At 43.4% G+C, this 18,536-nt stretch overlaps 1 protein-coding gene across 1 annotated transcript in view; it reads left to right on the top strand.

Moving 5' to 3' along the window:
* The window catches only part of PTPA (protein phosphatase 2 phosphatase activator), a 153,250-nt gene that overhangs the window by 5,663 nt on the left and 129,051 nt on the right, over positions 1–18,536 (top strand). Inside the window, exon 2 of the mRNA XM_089669086.1 lies at positions 8,258–8,367. Within this exon, the coding sequence (XP_089525212.1) occupies positions 8,258–8,367 (110 nt within the window). The remainder of the gene's footprint in view (positions 1–8,257; positions 8,368–18,536) is intronic.

Here is an 18,536-nt window from a genome sequence, read left to right as displayed (position 1 = left end):
CCAAGGATCTCTTTTTTTTGCCACAAGTTTTTGGAAATGAGGAAACATGCTGGTATTGAGGGGGTTAAACATGGAGCTTAGTAAAGGTGCACTACAGGGTGGATAAAAATCTATTTAAAAAAAAAGGATTTTATTTAAATCAATTTTTTTTAATTTAAATCGGATTTTTTCGACTTTTATCAAATTTATTTTAATAAAATACTTTTGCAGTAAAAATCTATTTAAGATACATTAATAATTTATAATAACTTACATTAATAATTTATAATAACTTACCGTATTTTTCGCTCCATAAGACGCGCCTAGGTTTTAGAGGCAGAAAAATTCTGAACTAATGGACTGCAGACACAGTACAGGAGATGACCAGAGACTGCGGACAGCACAGGGATGACCAGAGACTGCGGACAGCACAGGGATGACCAGAGACTGCGGACAGCACAGGGATGACCAGAGACTGCGGACAGCACAGGGATGACCAGAGACTGCGGACAGCACAGGGATGACCAGAGACTGCGGACAGCACAGGGATGACCAGAGACTGCGGACAGCACAGGGATGACCAGAGACTGCGGACAGCACAGGGATGACCAGAGACTGCGGACAGCACAGATGACTGCTGACCTTTGGGGAGGTGGGGAGCGGGTACCTGAATTTGACATATACCCGCTCTTACTTCCGCAGAGTTTTTGTTTGATCTTACCTGTTCCTCGATCCAGCCGCGCGCTGTCTTCCCGGCTTCTGTAATGGCGCTCGGCATGACAGCCGGGTGCCCAGTGCGCATGAGCGAGAAGCACTTGCGCTTTGTGATTGGTCCGGCGGCTTCTGGGATCTGTCATGTGTCCCAGGTACCGCCTTACCATTCACAAAAAGCACCGCTTCTCGCGCATGCGCACTGGGCACCCGGCTGTCATGCCCAGTGCCCACACTACAGAAGCCGGAAGACAGCACGCCGCTGGATAGAGGAACAGGTAAGATCAAAGAAGTAAGAGCGGGTACCTGTCAAATTCAGGTACCCGCTCCCCACCTCCCCAAAGGTCAGCAGTCATCTCCTTAAGGTCCCGCTGCAGAGCTGAGCGGCTGGCCCGGTATTCTGACACGGCCGCGGTGGAAATACCGGACCGGCCGCTCCATATTCGCTCCATGAGACGCACTGACATTTTCCCCCCTTTTTTGGGGGGAAAAAAGTGCGTCTTATGGAGCAAAAAATACGGTAGTTATGTAGCATGAAGCTGTATATTCTGCAGTATTTAAATTTTTTTGGTAAACTCATTGAATGAATCCAAGCTCTGCAAGCTGAGATAACATGCACTGCATTGATGCATTCACACAATTTCACAGTATCTATGAGAGAAAAAATAAAAGAATTTGAGTCGTACTCCAGCTATGTGTGATTAACCTATTAACCTAAAATCGGTTCTGACATTACTGTTTTACTAACCTGACAGCTTATTATTCTAAAAACGAAACCTTCATTCGGTTTGCAATAAAAAAGATTCTAACTATCAGCAAGAATGAGCTGGATTCCTTACATTTAAAGAGCACCTGTCATTTTAGATGCATCATGGCAGCGCCTGTTAGCAGGCATCCACTCGCATGCTGCCGCCACGTCCCTCTCCTTGTTGTGTCTCTGCCGTGTCACCAGCTGTCCCATTAAAGTGAATGGGACTGTCAGTGAGTCAATAGCAGGTCAGAGGAGGAGATGCTGCAGGACAGAGATGACAGTTGCTCTTTAAAAATTATGATTTAAATTGAGCCTTTTCACTAGTGATTTAAATCAAATCCACCCTGATGCTCTAGACACATTAAAGTAGAACTAAAGGTCAAACTTTTTTTTTCCTTTTGGATAGAGTAAGGCCATCTTCCATGTGTCCCACTGCGGAGATTTATACTCACTTCCTGTCTCATAGCCAAAATGGGAAGTGAGGGGAAATCCCTCCAAAGTGAGGAAATCCCTGGTTGACACCAGGACTAATGTCTCCATTGGAAGATTTCTCACTATTCCTGTTCTTGTGATAACTCAAAATGTGGGATTTTCTTTCACTTTTCTTGATAACAATAAACAGGACACATAGCAAGGTTTAATGTCCCTAATGGGGTTACAGACAGCATTAAATACCTAACAGGGGTTCTAACTCCTCTCCACTCTGTTCAAAACAAAAAAACAAAAACAAATGTGTAATTGCCTTTAGCTATACTTTAACCACTTGAGCCCCAGAGGATTTACCCCCCTTAATGACCAGGCCTTTTTTTGCTGTTTGGCGCTGCACTAATTCAAATGATAATTGCGCGGTCATGCAATGCTATACCCAAACAAAATTTACGTCCTTTTTTTCACACAAATAGAGCTTTCTTTTGGTGGTATTTGATCACCTGTGCGCTTTTTATTTTTTGCGCTATAAACAAAAAAACCACGAAAATTTTGAAAAAAAACAATATTTTCTACTTTCAGCTATAAAAAATATATCGTAAACTCAAAGTTAGTCATAAATTTAAGCCAAAATGTATTCTGCTACATGTTTTTGGTAAAAAAAATCCTAATAAGTGTATATTGATTGCTTTGTGTGAAAGTTATAGCGTCTACAAACTATGGTATAGATACTGTAATTTATGCCTTTTTTTGCTATACAGCGCTGCACTAATTCAAATGATAATTGCACGGTCATGCAATGCTGTACCCAAACGAAATTTACGTCCTTTTTTTCACACAAATAGAGCTTTCTTTTGGTGGTATTTGATCACCTGTGCGCTTTTTATTTTTTGCGCTATAAACAAAAAAAACACAAAAATTTTGAAAAAAAACAATATTTTCTACTTTCAGCTATAAAAAATATATCGTAAACTCAAAGTTAGTCATAAATTTAAGCCAAAATGTATTCTGCTACATGTTTTTGGTAAAAAAAATCCTGTGCATTAGCGGGCAAACTGGCGCTATCTAGGAGGGGCGCTAACACTATCGGAAGTCACCAGTGACACTAATACAGTGATCAGTAAAAATCTGTTCACTGTAATCAATGACACTGGTGACAGGGCAGTGAAGGGGTTAACTGGGGGGGGGGGGGGGGCGATCAAGGGGTTAAATGGGATTTCTGGTGCACTAGCGGGCAAACTGGCGCTATCTGGGAGGGGCGCTAACACTATCGGAAGTCGCCAGCGACACTGATACAGTGATCAGTAAAAATTGGTTCACTGATCAGTGACACTGGTGACAGGGCAGTGAAGGGGTTAACTGGAGGGGGGGGTGATCAAGGGGTTAAACGGGATTACTGGTGTACTGGCGGGCAATCTGGCGCTATCTGGGAGGGGCGCTAACTCTATCGGAAGTCGCCAGCGACACTGATACAGTGATCAGTAAAAATTGGTTCACTGATCAGTGACACTGGTGACGGGGCAGTGAATGGGTTAACTGGGGGGGGGGGGAGATTAAGGGGTTAAATGGGATTACTGGTGTACTAGCGGGCAATCTGGCGCTATCTGGGAGGGGCGCTAACACTATCGGAAGTCGCCAGCGACACTGATACAGTGATCAGTAAAAATTGGTTCACTGATCAGTGACACTGGTGACAGGGCAGTGAAGGGGTTAACTGGGGGGGGGGTGATCAAGGGGTTAAACGGGATTACTGGTGTACTGGCGGGCAAACTGGCCCTATCTGGGAGGGGCGCTAACACTATCGGAAGTCGCCAGCGACACTGATACAGTGATCAGTAAAAATTGGTTCACTGATCAGTGACACTGGTGACAGGGCAGTGAAGGGGTTAACTGGGGGGGGGGGAGATTAAGGGGTTAAATGGGATTACTGGTGTACTAGCGGGCAATCTGGCGCTATCTGGGAGGGGCGCTAACACTATCGGAAGTCGCCAGCGACACTGAAACAGTGATCAGTAAAAATTGGTTCACTGATCAGTGACACTGGTGACAGGGCAGTGAAGGGGTTAACTGGGGGGGGGTGATCAAGGGGTTAAACGGGATTACTGGTGTACTGGCGGGCAAACTGGCCCTATCTGGGAGGGGCGCTAACACTATCGGAAGTCGCCAGCGACACTGATACAGTGATCAGTAAAAATTGGTTCACTGATCAGTGACACTGGTGACAGGGCAGTGAAGGGGTTAACTGGGGGGGGGGCGATCAAGGGGTTAAACGGGATTACTGGTGTACTGGCGGGCAAGCTGGCGCTATCTGGGAGGGGCGCTAACTCTATCGGAAGTCGCCAGTGACACTGATACAGTGATCAGTAAAAATTGGTTCACTGATCAGTGACACTGGTGACAGGGCAGTGCAGGGGTTAACTGGGGGGGGGGGCGATCAAGGGATTAAACGGGATTACTGGTGTACTGGCGGGCAAACTGGCGCTATCTGGGAGGGGCGCTAACTCTATCGGAAGTCGCCAGCGACACTGATACAGTGATCAGTAAAAATTGGTTCACTGATCAGTGACACTGGTGACAGGGCAGTGCAGGGGTTAACTGGGGGGGGGGGCGATCAAGGGGTTAAACGGGATTACTGGTGTACTGGCGGGCAAACTGGCGCTATCTGGGAGGGGCGCTAACTCTATCGGAAGTCGCCAGCGACACTGATCAGTAAAAATCGCTTCACTGATCAGTAACACTGGTGACAGGGCAGTGAAGGGTTAACTGGAGGGGGGGGGGGCGATCAGGGGGTTAAATGTGTCCTAGGTGTGTTCTAACTGTAGTGTAGTGCTTGTGTACTCACTTTTTGGATTTCTACTTCTCTGTCTGGAACGGAATGTGTCCAGGCAGAGAAGAATGACATCATATCCTGCCCTGTGTGTATGTCAACACAGGACAGGATAGGACAGGGACCGATCATGTGATTTCAGCCAGAAATCACTGGCTGAAATCTAATGATTGATCCCTCCTGGATCAAATAGTGTCACCCGCGGGTCGGCGGGAGCGCGCGCCCCCTGCCGGCGAAAGTGTCGGGAGCGCGGAACCCGTTTTTAAACGTGGTTTTGCGCTCCACTGCCGCCCTGCACACGTATATACACAGTGGCAGGGCGGCAAGCGGTTAAATAAACTGGCCATGCACAGAGGGAAGTGAAGAGGTTAATGTACAGGTCACATACAGTGGGAGGATGGAGATGAAAGGGTAAATGTGCAGAATAATGGGACGGTGAAGGGTAATTTATGAGCTTGTTCTCACTTTAACTACTTCCCAAACGCTCCTATAGCATTAGCCAGGCGTTTGGGGAGCGTTTTTTAACGGTCCCCAAATGCCCTATGCGCGGTTTTGAGGCGTTTCATAAACGTTTTCCAAGCATTAAAATCGCACCACAAATGCCTATAATTAAGTTAATAATATTAACGCCCCGTAAACGCCTGCCAGGCATTTGAGGAGTGTCGCCATAGACTTGAATGGGAGGCACTGAAAAGATTCAACTCCTCTTGACTTGACATGAGAGGGTTTATTTACTAAAGCTGGAGAGTCCAAAATCAGACTCCCTTCTGCATAGAAACCAATCAGCTTCCAGGTTTCATTGCCAAAGCTTCATTGAACAAGCTGAGGTTAGAAGCTGATTGGTTTCTATGCAGAAGGGAGTCTGATTTTGGACTCTCCAGCTTTAGTAAATAAACCCCGAGGTGTCAATTTTGTTGCGACACTAACGCTTCAGTGTGAACAGCACTGTGTGCTGCCATGTGGATAATTTGAGGAGCGTTAAAAACACCTGCAAAACGCCTGCTTACAAAGCTAGTGTGAACTGAGCCTATAGGTGACTTCAGAAACAGGATGGAGGTTGGGTGTACAGGAGAGGAGGGCGGTGAAAGGGTAAAAAAAAAACCCACTCCCCTGATCTGTATGTTATTTCACTCGGGAATGGATCCACCCCAGTAGGGGAGAAGTAAAGGAACTCTATGCTGCTGCCATTTTTTATTTAAAGGCAAGTGAGAAAGATTCAAATAGGTTTGGCTCTGAGGAAGAGGGTACAGCCCTCAAAACATGTAAGCCATTAAGGCTGCATTCACACTTGAGCGTTTTGTAGCTTGAAGCTCCAAAAAAAGCTCAAACTTAAAAAATCAGTTGTTCTCTATGGTGCCTGTTCACACCTGATCACAGGAACAGGCACCATAGAGAACAATTGATTATTTAAGTTTTGAGCGTTTTTGAGCTTCAAGCTACAAAACTCTCAAAAGTGAATGCAGCCTAGGTGCCGGTTCACACTGTTGTGAATTCTGTAAAAGTCTGAAAAGCATAGATTCGCATGTAATCTAAAAAAGCATTATTTCCAATTATGGCTGTAATTGTGGTGTACATTTGAGTCGTTCCAAAAAAGGGTCTTGTGAGAGTTTAGTGGGGGTGTGGTGCGAATTTCATCTCCTGCTATGCCCGGTCCCCTCAAAAATCGCTTTCACTTCGCACCTGTCACAACAGAAATTGCACTGTGACATTGCATCAGATTTGCACCGCATCAATGTGAACCCTCCCTGAGATTTTGATGTCTCCCCAAGCCTCTGGAGCAAGCGGAGTGTACTAAATGATTGTAATAATTTGATATCATTTGCTTGTCTGGATGTCTGTGAGTAGGTTTATTTAAGTTTTTATTACATAAATGGTTTTAGACATAATGCACTAGGCGGGTGTGCACTCTGTTTTTGCGTGTTTTCTCTCCATAAAGAGGACCTGTCACTGCTCCAGCTATCACAAGGGATGTTGGTCATCCCTTGTGATAGTCAATGCGATTTAAAAGAAAATAAGGAGAAAGTGTAAAATAAATAATAAAATAGAAAAAAATTAAAAGCACCCCTGTGTCCGTGCGTAAAGGCAATGTAAATGGTGTTCGTACCACACATGTGAGGTATCGCCGCCAACATAGCAAGAGCAATAATTTCAGCACCAGACCTCCTGTGCAGCTCTGTAAAGGCTAGTAAAGTGTCACCTATGGAAATTATTAAGTACTGTACATGTATTCCATGAACGTGCTCAACTTTAAAGAATGACATGTTTGGTATCTTTTTACTCAGTGTAACATCTTTTATATTTTACCAAACAGTTGGGTATTATATTGTGTTTTTGTGCATTAAAATTTATTAAAGTGTATTTTTCCCCCCAAAAAAATTGTGCTTGAAAAACTGCTGCACAAATACTGTGTGAAATAAAAAAAATTGCAACACCCATCATTTTATTCTCTAGGGCTTCTGTGATCTAAGTAATTTTCTAGGAAAAAAATGCTGATTTGTACATGTAGGAGAAGAATGTCAGAATTGCCCCGGGGGTCAAGTTGTTAATCCTTTCCCTAGTGCTGTACGTTTTACAGCAGTGAAGTGGTGGACGTGTCTCTCTGGTGTGCTCTTGTTTAAACTGTGCTACAGAAATCGCATATGGACAGCCATTGTGCCTCCATTAATGGCTGTGATATGAGAGATCATTGGAAATCTCAGATCACAGGTACATTGTACAGATGGTAGCGGCTCTGTACCTTGTTATCGCTGTGATGACTAATCACAAATGCAAACACTATAGAGTAGTGAGAGCCCTCCCCTTCCTCCCTCGTGGGGGAAGGAGAACTTGTCAATGAAGGTGATAGAATGGAAGGCAGCAGTAGATTCATGGTGAGGGGCTGTAATTGATCATGGCATTGTTTTATCCTCTCACCCCCCCTTCCTCACCTGTACATCTCATCCCCTTCCCGTCTTTATGTGACCTGTACATTAACCCCTTCACCTCCTCCTCCCCATGTGTTTCACCTGTGCATTAAAGATGTGTCATATTTTGTGCATCCTTACCAAGCTCCATGTTTTAACTCCATCGATGCCAGCATGTTACTTCGCAGTAAAATTTAGATCACTTTACATTGATGGTCAGAGGGGAGAAGGCATCCTTTACAGTGATGAGCAGAATGCCACCCTTATAGACAGCTAAAAAGAACATTGGTGCCATGCTGCTGGCTTGGCCAAGTGGCATTGGACCTGGAAATATGGTGGCAACATCTAATTGGGGGGCGGTCAATCAGCCATAGCTCAAGGAACCCGATGGCTCTCTGGAGAATGGCTGCCTTAGAGTGATGTCTGCATAAGACTGCAGGGACACTCTTTAATAGGAGGGAAGCCCTTTCACAAGATCTGTCAAAATCGTGTGACCTGTGTCATTCCCCCCCCCCTCTTCATTAAAACAAATGGGGCTTGAGTTAGAGTCCCAAAGTAAACAGAGAGGAAGAGCACATCACTGTGGTTCCTGTGTTGAATACAAATCTATTATAACCATTTTGTATATAACACGTAGTAATCATATTTTCTGTCTGACAGGCTCCCACCATGGGGATGAGGTTCTTCCGTCTCTTGCAGGACATACCTTCATTGTTCCAAAGAAAGAGATCAACACAGTTCCAGACATGGCCAAATGGAAACGCTCTCAGGTAACAGCCTATTTTCAGTTTTGCGAAAAGTATGGGGCTGCCATTGCAGACCTTCTCAAAATATGCTAGATACCTGGTAGTGACTGACATCAATAAGTTTCAATAACATTCCAAAAACCAGGATGCTGTAAATCAGTGTCAGAACTACCTATTGCTATACTTGTTCTGGGTCAGTGACTCCGCCATCATTGATGACAAAGCGTCAAAATGACAGCCCGAGATCTAGCATTCTCAAAGAAACTTTCAGTAATGGCAGCATCCACTACATTAATAATCTGTGTATCTGTTTGGCCGAAAATCGGCTTTGACATTATTATCTGGAGAATTTCACACCAAACCTTTTTTTTGTTTTGTTTTGTACAGAGGGGCAAAAGGTTTGAACCTGTCAGCTTTATATTGCTGTTAGTGTCCCCCAAGAATAGATTTCACTGTACTTCCTGTCACAGTGACAGTGTATCATAACCAGAAGTGATGGAATATCTTCCTGATGGGGTCAGAGACAGATACTAAAGCACATTTGTGTAGCAGAGCAAAGAGCAGTTAGAACATTTTCAAGGTTTTTATGTCTGAAGAAGAAGTCCAAAACTCCAGCGTTCAGACGAAGGTACTTCCCTTGAAAAACTCCTCCTCAGATCGGCTCATCTTGAAAAAACTGCAAAAACACACACAGGAGGGGCAATGACCCAGTGCATTACCACCATAGACATTTATTAAAGACTAAGTTCACTTTTTTTTTTTTTTTTCTAATATTCAGCTCCCCTAAGCACCAATATACTATAAATGTACCTCAGTTGTAAAAATACACAAGCTCTCTTTGATCTGGAGAACAAAGCCTTACTTTAGCCTTTTGGTAAATTTCATAGAAAGCTTTATCAATTCCTGGAATGTAGACAGAGGACAGGAGAGCCAGTAAAACCTAGAAGCAAATTACCAGCTGATCTCATTGGCAAACACATCCTGCACTGACCTCATGAAACACACACCCTTCACCCATCAACCTTTTTTTCACATCATCCCCGGGATCTCTCCCCATGTGCATTTACCTGGCTACCCCAGTGTCTATACAGTCTGAGGGTGCATGCTAGACTCCCTGGGGCCACATGCAGCCCACGGGACATCCCTGTTGTAGTGCAAGGACCTGCTTGATTGGATATAGAGTGATTGGACTGATGGTGTGTCCTCCTATTATCTCTAAAGGAAATTGTACAATCAGATTGTAAAGTTTATGGCCATATTTATACACCTAAAATTACCTAGTTGTGCTTTCAGTGTCATTAATTGTTAACGGCACACCAAATACAGAAACAAGCACACATTTTGCCACATGAAAAAACAGGTGACAAATGCAGCAAAAGGGGCAGTAAAAAACATGCAACACGCACCAAGCCTAAATGTCCCATGAGCCACTTTGCCACGTGTAAATTAAAATCAATAGGCTGCCCTATCTGTGTCACTGGAAAAACGAGCCAAAAAACATGTGCTCCCTCTCTCTGTGTGAATGGGGCCTGAAAGTGAAATTGATGCTTTTACACAAGAACAATGAAGCTCCATTCACATCTGTGTGTTTCCAAATGCATGGCAAACGACACAGAAAATACGTGCAATTACACCAAACATTGTGGTAATGCACTGTACTCCGCTCCAAAAATAATTCTGTGGCTTTTCTGGGGTGATTGTTGCTTGTATGGCAGCCCATTCAAGTGAATGGGCTGCCCTATGTACGAGTGAAAACGCTTCAAAACTCCCGAAACAAAGGCATGCGGAAATGTGAGTCTTCACTATGTGGAGATGTGAACAGGGCCTGATAACCGAGTGTCTCCATCCACTCCCTCCTATCTCTTTGTATAAAGATGGCCATACACTATGCAGTCTAATTGTACAATCTCTGTACAATTTCCTTTTAGATTTACCAGAACTATGGAACAGGAGGACACACCTGAACAATCTATTCATTTGGTATCAAATCAGACAGGCCCTTGTACTACATAGCTAATGGGAGGAAGGTAGTAATGTAATGAGGGAGGTATGGTCCAGAGTGGTGAACACAACCTATTACACACTCTTTTGTAACGCAACAAGGAAGTGAAGGCTTCTGGGAGATGAAGTGAATGCTGAGATATCATCTAGGAGATGATGCAACCTGAAAATCCATTCAAACATTCGAATAAACTGACAAAAGGGTAAACCACCTGTGGATGAAATAAGTGAGAGAAAATCACATTGGGGTGGCTGGGCCAGAAATGGTATTGAAAACGCTTCTATTTATTATGAAAAGTGAAATTCTGCCCGAAAAGGTAACCTTATCCTTTAAGTCCAAAAACAATTGCATACTCGCAAACACATATAAACAACAGGCGTGCCAAACAAGAACTCCAGCCATAGGCAGCGTCATCTATTCAGGCAACACACTCTTGGAAGGCTGACGTGTTTCAGGGGTTAAGCTCTGAGGAAGGGGGTTTAAGCCCTGAAACACTGTTTGTTTTTTTTTAATATATGTTTTGGCATTTGCGCCCTCCTGTGTGTAGTTTTGCAGGTTTTTTATTTCTCTCTGTGTCTTCTTGTCCCATGACACCCACACCCTCTCATTACTTGTTCTGGGGCAGGTAGCTGTCTAGATTTTACTATTTCCACACAGATAATAACTAGTTTAAACAACTAGGGAATGTTAATTTAGCTGTTTATGGCACCTGCCGGCAGGGTGGATTTAGACCTTGAGAAGGTCTGGGGCACTTCAGATTTGTGGAATTAAAGGAATTAAAATACATGGCAAATAAGTGACAAGAAGATAATAGTGTTCAAAACATTAAAGAATGATCAAATAGGAAACCTTTTCAGAGAAGCAGAATTTGTTGGATGAGAAAACAAAAGTGATAAGGGCAGTGCTACAACCTATGTATCTTTGAGGTGGTATCAAAAAGTTTAGAGACTAGTTTTGTAGCACACCAACAGATGGCAGCACAAGGCTGCACACACTGTCACAGGGATCACCGACCTGTGACAAAAGACAACGTCAAGGATTACCGGTGACAAAACTTGGGTGTACAAGTTTCACGCAGAATTTCATGTTTGATCTTTGTTCTAACTTGCTGTCCATGATGAAATAGCAGACGTGGTAACGCACGTGGTCAGAATAGCACCAGTTGCACAGCTCCCAATTGTACACAGGACGATGTCTTTTGGCACACTGATTTATGAGAGTCGGAACTCCCCTGTGACTGTGCTGCCATCTGTTGGCATGTTACAAAACTAGTCTCAAACCGCTTTGATTCCAACTCGTACATCCACTGTCCACATACTTACTGTATATAAAACATAATCTAGAGGATGGTCTTGCCTCATGGTGCTGCCTAGATTTACCTGTGCATGAAATGTCCTCCGTTGTCACCTTTTCTCACTGACTGAGAACTATGGAGTTGGCTTATTTTATTGATGACAGCCACGTTTTAAAAATGTGCAACACATCGTCATTATAACGTTGTGCACGCAGTTGCAAACTACCCCAAGGGTGCAGGGACTTTATACATGGTTTGCGTGAGGCACCAAAATTTATTTAAAATGGTTGTAAACTTCTGAAATGAAAAATGAACGTATATCCCTCTAAAGTGCATGAATCAATTCTGACAATTATGCAGACACCAAAGAATCCCAAGGGGACTGCCCCACCCCCCTTTCACAGAAGCTATTCGATGGCCTCGACTATGCATGTTTCTCTATAAGACTTTGTAGATTGTGTGTGTGTGTGTGTGTGTGTGTGTGTGTGTGTGTGTGTGTGTGTGTGTGTGTGTGTGTGTGTGTGTGTGTGTGTGTGTGTGTGTGTGTGTGTCAATTTCCTCCTCTCAGGTTTCATATTACATTGGCTCCCTGCTCTGTTCTGTGTGTAATATCAGATCCCTGCCCCCTGCCTTTGGAGCTAAGAAATGCTATGTAAAAGGTGCGCTTTACAGACTGTAGAGAAGAGGTATCGGCAGATAAACATGTACAACGTGTGCAGGAAGATTTGTTTAATCCCTTTTTAGAGCAGTAGGGTTTGTCATTGGGGATTAGATGTGGTTGTGTTTTTTCATGGGGTTACTGACCACTCTGATCCTTATGCTTCCCTTTCTGTCCCACTGGAACAAGGTAAAGCCCTGTGTAAACGCCAGTTATACCTGGTTGGAGCTTACACAGGCCTAAGGGCTTTCTTACTGCAGCCATATGATAGCTCTGGACCTCAGAATTTTCCTGCTGAGGCACCCAGCGCTGCATTGTGGGAGAAAAGGGGGCTCCCCCATATCCAGAAGTACCAGGCACTTCACCAAGCTTTGTCAGGCAAACCGATATGCATAGTTGTTCCTGGTCAAAGTTAGCAATAGCGGCTTTTATGTTTCTCTTATGAGACTAATAGGTTAGCTGGATAACGGGTACAAAAAAGAACTTGAGATGCGCTCAGAGCTTGAGAAGGGTTCTCACCCCTGTGTAAGCTCCATGAGAGGTCTCAATGATTTGAGTACTGGGAAAATTAAAATTTCACTTACTGTTTTCTAATTCGATGGCACATTTTTTACATTATCAGATCTTTATTGCAAGCATATGTTGTAATTACAATCCAAACATAAACAAAAGTGATTTCCTAATACAATCATTCCACTGGTCATAATATAAACAAGTCCAGTATATTTTAATGAAGTATCATAGTTACATAGTTAGCCTGGCTGAAAAAAGACAAAAGTCCATCCAGTTCAACCATTAAAAAAAAAAAGTTATAATCCCACACCCACAGTTGATCCAGAGGAAGGCAAAAAAAACCCCAGCAAAGCACGATCCAATTTGTTCCTGTAGGGAAAAAAATTCCTTTCTGATCCCCCGAGAGACAATCGGATATTCCCTGGATCAACTTTACCTGTAAATGTTAGTATCCAGTTATATTCTGTGTATCATAGCTTTAACATGGTTGTAAACCTCAGACATGAACTGTGAACAAAGCACATCCCTCTATAATGAGTACTTGTCTCAATTAAGAGCACTAAGTGTCATTTCTGTCTGCTGATTTGTTCCTCTGCTATAAACATAAGTCACTACTGACAAGTTTTCTTGACACTAAGACAAAAAAAAAACATTACAGGAAAGGGACCTCCAGCAGATTGACAGCCTCAGCTCTGTTCCTGTGAGCTGTGTGAAGTGGGTGTGTCTCTTCCCTCCAATTGGCTCTAAGATCTCTCCACACTGAGATCTGCAGTGTGTAATGTCAGTTCTCCACCCCCTTTTTTGTGAAATCTCAGGAAAGCTTTATACATTCTGGACTTTGAACAGATACACAGAAGAGAACACTGCAGATAAACAGGTACAACTTATGTAGGAGGCTTTGTTTCATCTCTGTGTATCACCTGAGGCCAGTCAGGATTTACAGCCACTTTAAAATTGATACAATATGCCAGAGTATAAACTTTTAGTAACTGTTCACACTATGTGCTTTGGGGCTGCACTGGCCCCTATTTCCAATGCCGCCCCAACATATAGACATGTCAGAATGCCTTTTTTTTCCCTATGATGTGCTGTGTTGGCATGCAGTGTTTCTTTTCAGCATAGCGAGCTGCATTGCGAACATCATTGCAGTGAATGGAACCCTATTGAAAAATTATTATTATTATCATACAGGATTTATATAGCGCCAACAGTTTGCTCAGCGCTTTACAATATAACGGGAGACAATACAGCAACAGTACAGTTCAATACAAGAGGGTTAGGAGGGCCCTGATCCTTGGAGCTTACAATCTAAGAGATTTATGATATTTCAAAAAAGTTCTGTGGAACAAAAAAAGGTAAACCGTGCAGATTGGCACCGTGGCAATCAGTGCAGCTTGGTGGTGTGAACAAGCTGATAGAGTTGGTTGCAGGAAAAACATTGATTCCCAAGATACATTTTAACCACTTGCCGCCCAGCCACCGCATATAAATGGTGGCAGGGCGGCGCTCGTAGGCAAAAGCACGTTTTAAAACGGCTGTCTTCTAAACAGGTAGGGGGCGCGCGCCCGCCCTACCTGTCCCGCGGGTGTCAGCAGCGGGTGTCAGCCGACGGGTCACGGCCGGTTTTTACTGGTCGTTTTCCCGCGATTGCCGGTGATCACTAACACAGAGCAGGGCTGCATTGTTTACACACAGCCCTGTTCTGTGTCAGTTCTCTGACAGCTTGTGAGAAGCTGCAGAGTTTCTCTCCCTCGATCAGCTCCCCCCTCCCTCCCCCTTCCAGTACACACCCCCACCCCCTAGTAAAACACTCCCCATACACTGCAAATTCTAAAAATGTTAACCCCTTCCTCCCCAGTGACATTAGTACAGTTTCAGTGGTTTTTTTTCACTGATCACTGTATTGGTGTCACTGGGGATGTCATTGACCCCAAGTCAGTTCCCCCCCCAGTGTCAAAATGTCCGACGCTGTTCCGCAGTCCTGCCATAAGTCGCTGCCATATGTCGCTGATTGCCGCCAAAAGTCGCTGATCGGCGCCATTATTAGTATAAATAAAAATTTAAAATTCCAGTATCTTTCCCGCCATTTGTAAACGCTATAACTTTCACGTAAACCAATTAATTTACACGTATTGGGTTTTTTTGTAGCAAAGACATGGAGCAGAATACATTTTGGCAGAAATTTATGATTAAATTTGATTTTTGCATTTTTTTTTTACTGGACATGTGTTATAGCAAAAAATCCAAAATATTGTTTTTATTTTCCTCAAAATTGTCAGCCTTTTTTTTATAGCGCAAAAAATAAAAACCGCACAGGCGATCAAATACCACCGAAAGAAAGCTCAATTTGTGGGGAAAAAAAGGATGTAAATTTCATTTATGTACCGTATTGCATGACCGTGCAATTGTCCGTTAAACTAGCGCAGCGCTGTATAGCAGAAAAATGGCGTAAATTGCAGTATTTATACCATAGTTTGTAGACGCTATAACTTTCACACAAAGCAATCAATATACACTTATTGGGATTTTTTTTTACCAAAAACATGGAGCAGAATACATTTTGGCCTAAATTTATAACTAACTTTGAGTTTAATATATATTTTTTATTGCTGAAAGTAAAAAATACTGTTTTTCTTCAAAATTTTTGGCCTTTTTTGTTTATAGCATGAAAAATAAAAAGCGCACAGGTGATCAAATTACACCGAAAGAAAGCTCTATTTGTGTGAAAAAAAGGACGTAAATTTCGGTTGGGTGCAGCATTGCATGACCGCGCAATTATCAGTTGAATTAGTGCAGCACCGAGTAGCAAAAAGAGGCCTGGTCATTAAGGGGGGTAAATCCTCAGGTGCTCAAGTGGTTAATTAAAAACGCCCTTTTAATGACTGTATTCTAGATGGAGCCCCTTCTGGTAGGAGGCCTGCAGTAGTGCCCCTTATAAATCGGGCACTGTCTGTGGGTGTTGGTGGGTCATAAACTTTACAGAATTATGGTGTCTGTTTATGAACCAGCGGTAAATGATCGCTGCTCAGTTCTCCGGAATTCTCGGAGAACACAGTTCTCCTGTGAATGCCGTTTCTGGAGCAGTGTAGATCAGTTCTTTGAACGAAGGGAGAACGGTCTACAAACGCTGGAGAACGGTCTACAAACGGTGGAAAACGGCTGTTTTTACTATAATCTCGCGAGATTACAGTAAAAGATCAGTTTACTAAGCAGAGGTAAATTATCTCTGCTTAGTTTGCGGTCCCTCCGATTCTCCAGCTCTGGGCCGGAGAATCTGGAGGGAGAACACAAATCTCCAGTGAAGGGCTGAACAGTTCTCCGCTGATCTCCTGAGTGTCATAAACTGTGAATGACCAGAGAATAGCTGCAATCCTCTGAATCACAGCTATTCTCTGTCTCATAAACGGACACCTATGTTGGTTTGGAAGTTTTCGGATAAAGTTGCAATTGTGTGGTCTGTAGTGCCACCCGGTGGTCTTTAGTGATTCTGCATTTAATACATTTCAATGCCTGCAGTACTAGTATCTACCACTCTGCATACTAATTCATAAATCAGCCATTCTCAGCCAGGGTTCTCTGAAATCCTAGGGTTCCTCCAGAAGCTGCTAGGTGTTCTTTAAACTGTTCTACCTGATGGTGTCTCCATAGTTTCAGGTCCATTGCCACTTGACAGACCCAATAGCATGATACCAATGATCTTTTCAGCAGTTTTTCCACTTGTTACCAATGTAAGGAGCATTTTACTTTTGGCCCCTGATGGACTAAACATAGCAGGGATTTCTGGACACCTGAAAATCATTTTAATGGTTCCTCCTGGGTAAAAAGGTTGAGAGAGGCTATCTTAAATCATGCAGCAGTTTTTAAAATGAATTTAGGAGTATCATTGGTTCAAAGAAATCTAAGGAAAATATAATGTGTATAATACATGTTAAAAAGATCAGTGTACTGTAATGATGTGATCATTGTATGTAAGGGCTCTTTCACACCAGTAGTTGAGAGGCAATAAAAACCTGTGTCTGAGATGCGCTTTTGAGGCGCATGCACACACACACCTGCAACCCCCTTTAGCTGCAGAGATAGCAACTGGGGGTGTACACACGCCTGGGCAGAAATTATACTCCCTGTCTCTTGCGGCTGGCGTAGCAGTGTTCTCTAAGCACCTTGCAAGTGCTAATGTGGTAGTCAAAGGGGTTAAAGTCAAATGCTTCCTGAAGAGCAATCCAAATGTGAATCACTCTTCAGAGACCAAAGCTTGTCTGGACAAGCACTTAAAGTGGTTCAGAATGATGAAGGTTTTATAGAATGCATGAAGGTAAAAATCTTCAGTGTGCAGCTTCCTCCTTAGCCCCCCCCCCCCCAATCAGTACTTACTTGAAGCTGATCACAATCCAGTGTCGTGCATGAGAGAAGCAGCTCTCTTGGATGTCTCCCTCCTCATTCGCTCCCGCTGCTGTCAATCACAGCCACCAAGGAGGGAGCAGGAATCAGGGCCTGCTCTGTGTGTGTCCCATAGACACGGGAGTGAGCACACACAAGTGCCCCCAGAGCAAACTGCAGGCACTCAGCAGGAAGGGGAGGGGTCAGGAGCCCCAGAAGAGCTGGATCAGGGCTGCGCTGTGCAAAAGCATTGCACAGAGCAGGTAAGTATGACATGTATGTTGTTTTTTTAATTGAGCCTTTATTATCACTTATAAGTTTTAAAAAGTCCCCATCATTATGTGCGACATATAATTTTATAGGTACCTCAGGGAAAGCCGTGTGTCCTGCTACACATATATATGCAGGTTCTGCTGTGCTTTACTGCCCTTTGACACAATACAACTCTGAATCATGTCTCGCATTAAAAACAATGCACTATGTGACTGATATTTTATTGCAATGGTTGTTCAAAACCGAGGCAGAGTGATTGTCAGGGTTCATGTTATACCTTAGATATGGATGTAACGTGAAACATAGTCAAACTACTAAAATCTCATGTACGTTTAAAGTTAATGTAATTTTAAATATATTGTTCAATATATATATTTTAAAATATGCAGCTTTAATAAGAATAATCCTTTTGATCCTGCCATGAAGGTCCTTTTTCAGGCACTTCTTGGTTTATAGTGACATTACCAGGGGCGGACTGACCATTTGGAAACTCTGGCACTGCCCGAGGGCCCGGGGTCAGTAGGGGGCCCCATGAGATGCCCCTGGTACCTTTTTCATAGGCTTTTTTGAGTTTGGGCAAGGACACAGGGGCCCCATGATCCCCTATTGCTCGGGGGCCCCATGAGTTGTCAGTCCGCCCCTGGACATTACTGTACCTGTGTCCCAATTGTTCTCTTGTGTTGTCATCCTGTCAGACAGATAAAAGCTATGTGGCTTTACTGACACACATGCTGCACTATTGTAACCATAAAGAAACAAGCCCTAAGAAATGCCATGCAGCCGTCACTGGAGCACATGTGGACATGAAGTGCCTGCATAGAGGCCTCAGGAGATCAGCAACTTGATATACATCATAGTAAGGAAAACTGCTGAAAAGTATTTTATTTATACACAGTGTTCGTAAACTAAGAGGTATATTAATAAAGCAGTGAATCTGACATTTACCAAACATTTTCCTGGTGTGTGTGTTTTAAATTATAGTGATTGAGTAACCACCAGTGAAAGTCACATTCGCTGCTTTTTAAATATGCCCCTAAGTGCCATTCAGTTAGATTCTACATCTAAAGACAATACAA

This window comes from Staurois parvus, unplaced genomic scaffold (genome assembly GCF_062004578.1).
Source record: "Staurois parvus isolate SC_StPar_1 unplaced genomic scaffold, SC_StPar_1.0 ptg000068l, whole genome shotgun sequence".
Lineage (NCBI taxonomy): Eukaryota > Metazoa > Chordata > Amphibia > Anura > Ranidae > Staurois > Staurois parvus.
This window is presented reverse-complemented; position numbering and strand designations above follow the sequence as displayed.